The 11,441-nt window shown below is 39.8% G+C and overlaps 1 protein-coding gene across 1 annotated transcript; it reads left to right on the top strand.

Annotated features, from left to right (window-relative positions):
- Nucleotides 1–372: 372 nt before the first annotated feature.
- Nucleotides 373–4,746, top strand: arpc5 (actin related protein 2/3 complex subunit 5). Its single transcript, NM_001017242.2, has 4 exons — nt 373–539; nt 1,669–1,741; nt 2,112–2,288; nt 3,354–4,746. Exons 1-4 carry the CDS (start codon nt 400–402, stop codon nt 3,414–3,416), a joined length of 453 nt encoding a protein of 150 aa, NP_001017242.1. The 5' UTR covers nt 373–399; the 3' UTR covers nt 3,417–4,746.
- Nucleotides 4,747–11,441: the final 6,695 nt, after the last annotated feature.

The following is an 11,441-nucleotide window of genomic DNA, read 5'->3' on the forward strand; positions in this document are numbered from 1 at the left end:
TAAACACCCGTCCTGCACTGCGTGAAACCCACAAAACGGTGAGGACTTTGCCAGAAAATCCTTTTTTTCTGTACAAAAGCAGTCCAGCAAGCCATGCCACAGTTTTTTTTACCATGCAACAGGTCAGGTCACTGGAAAACACCAAACTGATTATCCCCTGACACCTCCACCGCCCAGGTAAATGTACTACCCACGGGCCCAGCCTGAGTGTCCCGCCTGGGTAAAGCCCACAGAATAGACTGAACGCTTTGATACTGCCTTAATCCCGGCAGAGGTAACCACACCAGCAAAACTAGCGCTCTGACAGTCTCCGGAAGCCGAGAATAAAAGCGGAAGCCGCTGCGCCTGCGCATTGAGTACGACCGCTCCCTGCCAGCAGCACAGAGTCTCCGGTTCGGGATGGCGAAGAATACGGTGTCTGCACGCTTCCGGAAAGTAGATGTGGATGAATATGATGAGAACAAATTCGTTGACGAAGAGGAGGCGGGAGAAGGACAGCAAGGACCCGACGAGGGGGAGGTTGATAGCGCGATTCGGGGATATCCTTGTATGTTGTCTGTGCTGGCAGGGCCTGGCATTGTACCTTTGTATGAACAGACATGCTCCTAATCGCCTGACATATGGGCTGTACCGTGTCATAGTGCTAACATGCTGAAGGTGTGCGGTGTCACATGGAGAGGGCTGACTGCCACTGTTTCCACTATTCCTGTCATGCTTTGTACTCATCTTCATCTTGCAAAGCCTATACTTCCCCCTACACCCTTCTCTTTGTTTGATCTCCAAGCTAAGGTTTCAGGAATATCTACTAGAATAAACTGGCATAGTCCTGATATGGTAGCCTAATAAGCTTTCAAACTGGAGTCAATACACATTTGCTTTTGTCTATGCACCTTGTCATTTGCTATGTGTGGATATGCAGAAGCTGTGCATACCAACTCCAGTTTGCACACTGACTCCATATTACATACCTAAAGGATCTATGGCAAGCAAAATACTTGCAAACCGTATATAGAGGCTCTGCTGTGTAGGAAATGTCAGTAGTTAATCTCCTTTTCCTACAAAGAGGAACTTGCTGTGAGGCTGTGGGAGTGTCAGTCACTTTATCCTGTGCATTTTGTTTCTTTTTCTCTGTCTATCTAAACAAAAACACTTTCTTTCTCACTCTCTCTCTGTTTGAAATCACATACATTTACATGCTTTCTTATCGGTGTTTCCAAGGGTGGATAATACAATAGTGGACTTTGAGCCAAGTTACACACAGGTTGAGCACACAGTTAAACACACCTTGATGGTTCTGTAGCAGTTATTGGTCGTTGTGGTGTTATAGTACAAGCTATATGTTTTTGTGAGGCAAGCTTGGTCTTGCTTCAGGTTTAGGAATGCAGGAAGTGGCTCAGTCTCAGTCATCAGGAAGCATGGGAACTTCTGCTTGGTTGGCTTTTTTTACACTTTTGTCCCAGATCTATATTTTTTTCATTAGTTTTAACACATTTTCAATTCAGACCATATTTCCATATATATGCACAGTAGGCTTTTTCAGATTTATGCTAATATTAGGCCAGGGCCATATAGGGATCTGTGAATATAAAGCATCAACTGAAATTGTTCTGTAATTATTGTATGGCATTTCTTTTGTGTCAGTACGTTATTCCCTTAACAGCTTGCTACAGGAAACATGATGGGAGCTCTGCAAGCTGCTCTAAAGAACCCACCAATTAATACCAAGAATCAGTCTGCCAAGGTAATATGCTTCTAGTAAAATACAACAGGAAACAAATTGTTATTCATTTGCTTATTATTTGCTGAAGGATAAATAAGGTAGTTATAAAGTGGCGTATTGGGTACAGAATATACATCAGTCAGTGCTTACTTCCTCTTTGCTTTTTGTTCCTCCTGCCAATAGTTTTATTGCCACACTATTTTATAAATTATATTCATATCTTACTTTCAGCCAAACTTATTTTGCTGCACTTAATGCATTCTGTACCAATAATCAGCCACTACTCAGTTGGTCATACCAGCAAGTTTTCCAATACAGTTTTACAATTTTCTAACTCTTTATTTTAAATTTTGGAGTATGGACATTGACTTTATCATTGCTTTTTACTTAGGATCGAGCTGAGCACCTGGTGCTGAAAGTTCTAATCTCCTTTAAAGCTAATGACATAGAAAAGGCTGTTCAATCTTTAGACAAAAATAACATGGACCTCTTAATGAAATACATCTACAAGGGCTTTGAGAGTCCGTCTGACAACAGCAGTGCTGTCTTGTTGCAGTGGCATGAGAAGGTGAGCAAAGTACTATGGAGCTGACAAACACATCAGGCATGCAGAGTAGGCACCTCTATTAGGTCATCATAGTCGGAGAGAGAGAAAGGGGGACTCATAAAGCAAAAGGGGCGGGGCTTCACACTAGACAAGGAAGCCGGTAAAAGAGATGCAGCTCATCTGCTTGTAATAGAGAGACAAAGTAATTCTGGATGCAGGGAAAAAAGGTATGTTATTCTGGGGGCTAAACAGAGTAATTTTAGAGTAAATTTAGATTAAAAAAAAAAAAAAAAAGGTTTACTTATTCTTTAAAGGCATACAGTGCCTTCCCATATAAGTAGATACCTTTTAATGCTGATCCCTCTTCTAAAAATGTTTCAGACCCTGTAGGTCTCCCCTAGCAGCAGTTGTTAGGGACAAAATTATCCATGAAATCTGATTCTATATTTTTGAGTGGTAGCAGTAACTGAGCAGTTTTGGAACACTGTTAACAGCACACTTCATGCCCTCCCAAAACTTGTTCAGTGAGGGAGCATGTACACAAGGATTTAACTCCTAGGGGCAAATTTACTAATTTGTAATGATCTGTATTTTGAGATTTTTTTTGTCGCCGTCGCGACTTTTCCGTCGCGAAAAAATCGTACTCTCGTGCCGAGTACGAAAGCGCTCAATACGAAAAAGTTGCGACAACTCGCGAAAGTCGTAACGGCTACGAAAAAGTTGCAACAATTTGCGACAATTCACGAAAAAATCGCAAAATGTTCGTTTCCAATCCGATTTTTCGAGTTTCTTCTTTATGGCAAAACTAAAATATGGCTTTAACAAAATAGTTGGACAAACCCAAGCAGGGTCTGTCCAGATTGACAAAATGTTGTCACTGAATCTAGAGGGACAGGAATAAATGATAGCACAGCCTCTTCTTTATACAGCTGTCACGTTTGGTCAGAATGCTAATGTATTGACAAAACCTTTTAAATAAACTCCTTATGGGTACTTTTGTATTAAAAAAAATAAGGCAACATTACCAATTAGCTGAATACATTACCACCTCATTTTTACTTTTGCCTATGTTTTTCTTTTCCATAGGCTCTGGCAGTGGCAGGCGTTGGCTCCATAGTCAGAGTTCTGACTGCAAGAAAGACCGTTTGAATGTTCATGTTTTGTGACAAGGAAGAGCTGGTGCCAAGACCAAAATCCTGTGCCGCAGCTAAGCTGTGGCAAGCCAACCCTTAACTCTTCGCTGCCACATTTCTATTCTTCCTTCTGTTTTTTGCAGCTTTGATTTTTTTATACATTTTTTGAACAAAGCAGTACAAGTGTGTGCTGTGAGTGCAGTGCTCTGTTGACAGAAGTATTAAGTTATCTGCATTTCATTACCTGCCCTTAATGAGCTGGGCTCTTCTGAATAATCACCCTTCCCCAAAAATATGTGGACTGATAGTAAATATAGGCACTTACAGTGCTCCCTTCACCTACATCTAACTGCACCTTCTAACCTCATTAATTCTAGGGCAAAAGCACCAAACTTGGTCTTAAGTCAAAGTCACTGTCCGTTCCTCTGCTTTGCGATTTTCCAGTCAGCTAGGAGCATACTCTCAGGAGTGGCGTTTTGCAATCTAAAGCTTTTATATCTCTGAACAGATATCTCCGATACATATCTTGGAGGAATCTGGATTTCATTACATTACTCCCTCAGGGCCTAAATGTTTAAAAGGGATATTTTGCGCTTGATGCAGCAGACAGTGCTTACTATGCAGCTATAGCAGCCTTTTCCCAAATCAAAAAGCAGAGATGACTTGATCACATTTACAAGTTCATCCATAGTCTGTTTATAAGTAAGTGTAAGTTACTTATAAGTAAGTAACATATAGTTAGACTTTGGGTCTTTAGGGAATTTGTCTGTTTTTCAGAACTTACCTCTTAATTGCCTAAAAGTACTTACTGACACTGTGCAGCCAATTGCCATACATCCAATAATGGCCTAAGATTACATTTTGGTTTTTATTTTTCCAGTAATAACAATAGAATATTTGAATGGGTTTCCTGTTTGTGGATTAAACAGGCATCTCGTCATTTTGGGATACAGCTGCTTTAGTTAATGAGCTAAAACTCCATATGAGGGTTTTATGACAATCCATAAGTATTCCAAGTGCACAGTAGGCTACTGGCTATTTGTCATTTACAACACAGCTAAAGGATGAAAAGCTTAATATAGTTTATCTGGCACCATTGATGCAAATAGATGCATTGTATAGTTGTGAGTCTCCTTCCTCTGCAAAGCATAATGTGACATTCAAATTCTATGATTATAGGTGGGAATTCCAAGGTGGAAAGCACTCAACAACCATATGCCTAAAGGAGTAAGGCCTTAGCCACTTCTGTGCTAGAGTCCTGACTCTTTAAAAATCTATTACAGGGCCTTTAGCAATGAAGCTGTTCAACTTTGCTATGTTTTTTATGGATGAATTAAAACAACTATTGATTTGGATACTGAGTTCTTCATTTATACCCTGTGAACTGCTGTTGCATGTTGTAATTGGGCTTGGGTATGCTTGGGTTTGTCAGCATAAAAAGAAAACATGGATGGATGTACTTCAGCACAAATAGCGTAATGTGTATAGCACTGGTGCAGAAATACTTTACTAAATTGGCCTTAGTTTAGTATTTTTCTAATTATCATAAACTTTGGCAGGTATTATAAACACAAACATTTTAAATTGAATGACTTCCCACACACTGCATCACTGCAGGGCTGGAACTAGGGGTAGGCAGAAGAAGCATGTGTGTAAGGTGCACATACCTGTTCTGCTTGCTTGCCCTAGTTCAGGGCCCAGGAGGATGCAATTTGTACAGTGATGATCAGAGGGTCTGGGCTTGTAGTCACTCCCCACCAGCTTGTCACACTCATTATTCGCTCACACACAATTCCACCGCCTGTTTGTCCCCTGTCCCCCTGCTTGATAGTGCACAAACCCACAAGCACATGCACAAAGGGAGCTAAGGGGTCCGTCTGATAGGCAGTTTGCCTGAGGTGTGCTTCTCCTTTGGCCTGGCACTGCAGCCCTGTTTACGGAAAGAGGTTTCCCACAATCTCTTAAAAAGATATATAAAAATCTAGGCTAGAAGTACTATGTGAACTTGTCATTTAGGAACCTTCTTTAGGAGCAATAACGTTCAAATATTTAGTGTAGCTGCTGACGAGATAGGAGATATATTAGGTTAAAGGAGTTGTTCACCTTTCAAACACTTCAATTGGTTTTAGATATTACACCAGAAATAAAGACTTGATTGATTTAAGTTTTCTTCCCTAACACTGACGTTTAAAGTTTCATTTTTCACCTTCTCTTATCTCCCTGGGCTGGTTTAATTTGATACATAAAGTTGTTAAATTTATTACCTTTGGCCATCCTAAACATAATCCCTCAGCTTCTTTATAGGCAGCTGTTAGAATTCTACTGTACAGCACTGCGTACATAAGTACCGCTTTATAAATAATGATATACATACATACAATTGACACAATGGTTTCTAAGATTCCACGGATGCTGCTGTGCAATAGATCAATCTATGTAGCACATTGTAACAGTTCAGAGTCTAACTGGATTACTCAGCTGCCAGACTAAAATACCAGAGAAAAGATTATTCATGGCCAGAAAGAGTCAAAAGTGAAAAATAGAAGTCTTTATTTCTGGTGTATTATCTAAAAAAAACTTTAATGCACCTTACAAAACTGTTCCCAGATCATTGATAAATTGGTTGTTATATACACTGAAGAAAAGAACTGATTAAGCACATTTGCCTTTTCTATATGTTTTTCTGTAAACTTTATAACCACATAATTTCCATTATTTAATGGAGCCAGACCCTTAACCTTAACCACAAAAATAAGTAAAAACATAATTCTAAGCAACTTTCCAATATGAATTTATTAAAAAATTCAGGGCTTTAAAAGTTATTTGTAAATTTTATTGCTATTGAAAGCAGCGTTTACCGAACTCCTGGTTCTTTCTTTTTAAACAATGTTGCAAATGTTTTTTTTTTTAATTTTTATTTATCCTGAGGACAACACCATTTTTCTAACTTTGTCATTGGTACTAAGGTATAGAGAGAAGTGAAAGGATCAAGAAAGAAAGCAGTAAAATATGATCAGGGGGAAAGCCAGGTTTCAATAAGAGGTTTAGTAAATCATAAATGCAATGGTCTCTGTGTAATGGCACATTGGGCTAGCCAAGTTCTTAATTTCCCAGGGTGCCACAGTTATGTGACCTGTGCTCTGATAAACTTCAGTCACTTTACTGCTGAGCTGCAAGTTGGAGTGATATCGCCCCCACATGTACATATAACCCAATGGATTGGGTTATATGTACATGGAAGATCCCTTAACGTTATTCCGAAGATAACACTTTTTATGGTTTGTCAGGCATTCACATGAACACCAGGATCCATTTTCTGCTATACTTACATATATTGCAATATTCTCTGCAACCCTTTTCTAGTGGGATCTTCTAAAGAAGGATTTTACCCTAGTTTCCTCTGGCAGCTAGCCTGGCAACCCTTGCAATAGTAATGCAGTGATGAAATTTGCTCCAGACTGCAATTTTTAACTGGACCAGTTTTTAACTGAAATTGCTGCTTTTTTTGCCTAACTCATCCTAATATAATAGAGTTAAGTAGGAGGGTGAGGGGAAGTTACATCAGGTTTGCTAACTCAGAACTGCACCTAGAAAATAAAACGTGAATAAGAGATGACCAAGTTGTTTTTAACAGATGATAATCGCCTTAAAAAACCCACTGCCCTGTTTCAGGTAATTATTATAACACATGGCATCCAGTGCACTTCCCCTTCATGTCAACAGGAAGCAATCCACAGCAGACAGCTATTATGTTCAATGGAACAAGTAGTGGTTATAACAGGTGTCCCCAACCTTTCTTATTGTGAGCCACAATCAAATGAAAAAAGACTTGGAGAGCAACACAATCATCATAAAAGTTCATGGAGGTGCCGAATAAGGGCTGTGATTGGCTATTAGGTAGCCTCTATGCACACTATCAGCTTACAGGAGGCTTTATTTGGTAGTAAATCTTGTTTTTACTCAACCAAAACTTGCCACCAAGCCAGGAATTTAAAAATAACTGCCTGCTTTGGGGGCACTGAGAGCAACATCCAAGGGATTGGTGAGCAACATGTTGCCCCTGAGCCACTGGTTGGGGATCACTGGGTTAAAAGATCATGCTGTGTGCCATAAATTTTTTTTACTCTGTTAACAGTGTTTAAAAGGAGTTTTATTGGTGAAAATTGGCACCTGCATCTTATAAAATACAGTGCTTTTTCCAGATCATTAAAGGAGACATATCCTATAAAAATTATGAATGTACCAGGGAATTGTACTCCTCTAGATATAGAAGGATTGTGCTTAAAAAGTTGTGTTTCTGACTGATTTATTGAGAAACTCCCCCCAAACCCCCACTAGCCCCACCCATCTGTTCCACTTCCTGCTGGCTGAATTCTCTGGATGAGCAGGGGAGCCGGTGGCTCTCAGTACACTGCACTGGAGGATAGGAACCAATCAGCAGCTAGGCTGACCTGATAGGGAACTGAAGCCTGTCTGTGCTTGTGTGAGTGCAGGGCTGTGATTGGCTCTCCCCCTCCTACTGTGCTTCTGGCAGGGGCCGTTAGGACAAGCCCACCCCTCATTTCATACTGAATGGAGAAGTGATAGGATCTATAGGGAGCTCCAATAAAGGGGCCATTGTTACAGAGAGGATTAATGTTTAGCCCAAAGGGAAACCAGCACCGTATATTATTCATAATTGCCTACAGGGTTAGGGGTTTTCCCATTTATCCAATATGTCTCCTTTAAAGGAGAAGGAAAGGCTAATAAAGAGTTAATCTCAAGCTGCAGACATACCTTCAGTTCTCTCAATAGTGCCCTTAAGTCTCCCTATATTTCTCCCATTCAGATGATCAGAAGCCTCATTGGAAAAAAAACGCTGAGCTCTGTAAAGAAAATTCCCATAATGCCATGCTTCTGCACCAAGACCAAGACTGCTGTACATGCTCAGTTTGTAAGACTATGAGGAAGCTTCCTGCTAAGTGGCTCAGATCACACATTCCTAAGGGGGGTGGGGAGTTCTTAGCATTTTTGAGGGAGGGGGGAGAGGAGAGAGCTGCAGACTCTGGCACAGGAAAACAAAGGGGCAAGAAATCCTGTTTCTTTTGACAGAGAAGTCAGTGCAGCGTTTCTGTGAGTGCTTATGGCTGCATTTACATTGACCTTTCTGATAAAGCTTACTTAGTTTTTACCTTTCCTTCTCCTTTAACATGTTTACCATTGAATTAATGCACCATGTTCTCCAGAGTAGGAAGTTAATTGTGGGAGACATTTCTTCATTAGGTCTTACACCATTTCTTTGCTGTTGATGGGGAAAGGTCATCATTTAATTTTGGCAGTGTGTTGCTCCTGTTATTTTGCTCCATAGAAGAGGAAGGAAATGTTTCCTCATCCTCAGCTGATTGCATACACATTTCTAAAGAAACCAATTTATCTTCCCCTTTCCTTATGAGTTAAAATGTTAACATGGATTCCTCAGTCTTTCTTGTCTTCCAATGCCGAAATAAATTCAATGCTGGAACTATTAAGGGGGTCCAAATAGGTATGATTGTAGTGGGCCCTGCATTTAGTTAGACATTAATTAATAGAAAGTATAGTAATTTTCCTACTAACAGTAGGTCCTGTTACACCAGGAATAGTAGGACAAAATGGCAGCAGTTGTAAAAATATGGTAACAGCATTGTTTTTTAACAGTTTTACCCAAACTGAAAAGTCATAGGTTGTAAAGTCTTACTTTATATTAATTACAAATCCCCACTACATATTGTATGTGTTGTCCTAGGCACTGCCAAAAGACATAAAAGATTGCCCAATGAATTAGTAAAGTTAGACATTCTTGATAATGTGGCTATAGTATAATGAAGTTATAGCATAGGGCTGTATATTACTTCCAAAATTCCGAACTTCTATTTAACCAAAGATATAGGTCCTGTCCTCCTCATAGATCCTAGATATATTGTTGATCTGTTGAAGATGGCTGGACTGTAAAATAATGGCAAATATGTACAGCATCATTAGTTCTATAGGATATTTGTAGGATCATGTAACAGCAGTTTAATGCCATCTGAAAAATCGCTGCTTGCAGAAAGGAGGTTGCATTCCAATAAGCCCCCTATATTTTCAATATACTTTGTTTGTAGACATGATTCACCTCCCTTTTATTTCCTCATAGCCAGTAAATTATTAGAATATATCTTATTTTGTCCACAAATCACCCTTTCCCTGCACATACTACAAACATATCAAAAGGATCTGATAGCTTCAGTTCATGCACAAACATTATAACATATTGCCACCCTCCTTTCTTCTCCAAGTATTTCATGCAGTCCCTTTCTACTGAATATAAGTATCTCCAGATGATTATCCTTAAGCTAAGAAATTCTCTGTTATTAATGGTATTTTAATAATCCTTCTTCTAAAATCGGCATTTCACTGCTGCTGGTAAGTAATTCATATTGGCTACAATGAATACAGTAGAAATGTGTAATGATTTATGCCAGTATGTTCTAAGAAAAAGAGGAGAAAATTAATTTTTGAATAGATAAGTGAGCAAGGGCCAGCAAATTAAATTGGCTGTTGTGATGTATTATGCAGCAACCTATTTATTATAAACTAATTTGCTGTCTCACCTCACTGCCTTGTGCCAATATTTACTCCATTACTCAGTCTCTCACTTATTGATTTTGTTGGTCCTTGCACTGACCCATCATATCTATCAGAATACAAACGCATCTTTCTCCTTGCGTCTAGACAGCTCAGAACACTTTAATGCAAAAGCTCTAGATCAGTGCTGTCCAATGGCAGCCCTATGCTGCCTGTGTGCCATACTCTGCCTGCCCTATGCTGCCTGTGTGTGCCATACTCTGTCTGCACTATGCTGCCTGTGGGAGGTGAACCTGGCAGGGGTTTGTACTGGGAGTATTTGGAAATAGTTATTATATGGTCCCTAAGGAATTTTTGTTCTGGGGGTTGCTGTGCTATCCACAGGGGAGGAGACATATGGATTTAATGGTATGGCTTAATATGACATAATATAATTCCATCACATATGAATGAAGGGTGAGCAGTTTTTGAAGCGCTACCACCATTAATGTGGGTATGGTCTTAAAAGCTCTTGTGATATCATGGGCGTGGTTTAAAAAGGGGAGTGGTAAAAACTGGCTTCCATTATTGGCCCTTCACCATGTAAGCCAGATAAATACCGGCCCTTGGCACCACAGAAGTTTGACAGAACTGTTCTAGATAATTCCTTACCCTTTATGTTCTGCTTTAGCCACTGCACTTCTCCATTCATGGTTCTAATTCTTATTGATCTCTCAGATGTCATGATTACAGCCTCCCATCCTATTCTGTTACAAACTTTTCAGTCTTTTTGTTTCCCTGAACAAAATATTTTCTTGGTTCTCCTTGTAGTCCTCCAACCTAGCACACTGTGTACAACTATCATCTGCTTTGCCACCTGCTTTTTCCAACTTTGTTTCTAACTCAACTTTTTGGCCATCTCCTCTCTCAATTTACATTTCGTCCATTAAAAGACAAAGGGGCACATTTACTAACCCACGAACGGGCCGAATGCATCCGATTGCGTTTTTTTCGTAATGATCGGTATTTTGCGATTTTTTCGGAAATTATCGCGACTTTTTCGTTACCAATACAATTTTTGCGAAAAAACGCGAGTTTTTCGTAGCCATTCCGAAAGTTGCGCAAAATCTGGCGATTTTTTCGTAGCGTTAAAACTTGCGCGAAACGTCGCGCCTTTTAAGTTTTAACGCTACGAAAAAGGCGCGACTTTTCGCGCAAGTTTTAACGCTACGACAAAAATCGCCAGATTTTGCGCAACTTTCGGAATGGCTACAAAAAACTCACGTTTTTTCGCGCAAGTCGTAATGGCTACGAAAAACTCGCGTTTTTTCGCGCAAATCGTATTGGTAACGAAAAAGTCGCGATAATTTCCGAAAAGTCGTAAAGGCGCTGAAAAAATCGCAAAAAATACGAAAAAGTCGCAAAATGTTCGTTTTCCAATCGGAATTTTTCCAATTCGGATTCGAATTCGTGTCTTAGT

Source organism: Xenopus tropicalis, chromosome 4 (assembly GCF_000004195.4).
Source record: "Xenopus tropicalis strain Nigerian chromosome 4, UCB_Xtro_10.0, whole genome shotgun sequence".
NCBI lineage: Eukaryota > Metazoa > Chordata > Amphibia > Anura > Pipidae > Xenopus > Xenopus tropicalis.

Bases quoted from the DNA above. Each gene is read 5' to 3' on its own strand.
- arpc5 (NM_001017242.2), top strand. From the start codon at position 400: ATGGCGAAGAATACGGTGTCTGCACGCTTCCGGAAAGTAGATGTGGAT. The intron at 540-1,668 runs ATATCCTTGTAT...ACAGCTTGCTAC, and splicing joins GTTGATAGCGCGATTCGGGG to AGGAAACATGATGGGAGCTC. The intron at 2,289-3,353 runs GTGAGCAAAGTA...TCTTTTCCATAG, and splicing joins TGTTGCAGTGGCATGAGAAG to GCTCTGGCAGTGGCAGGCGT.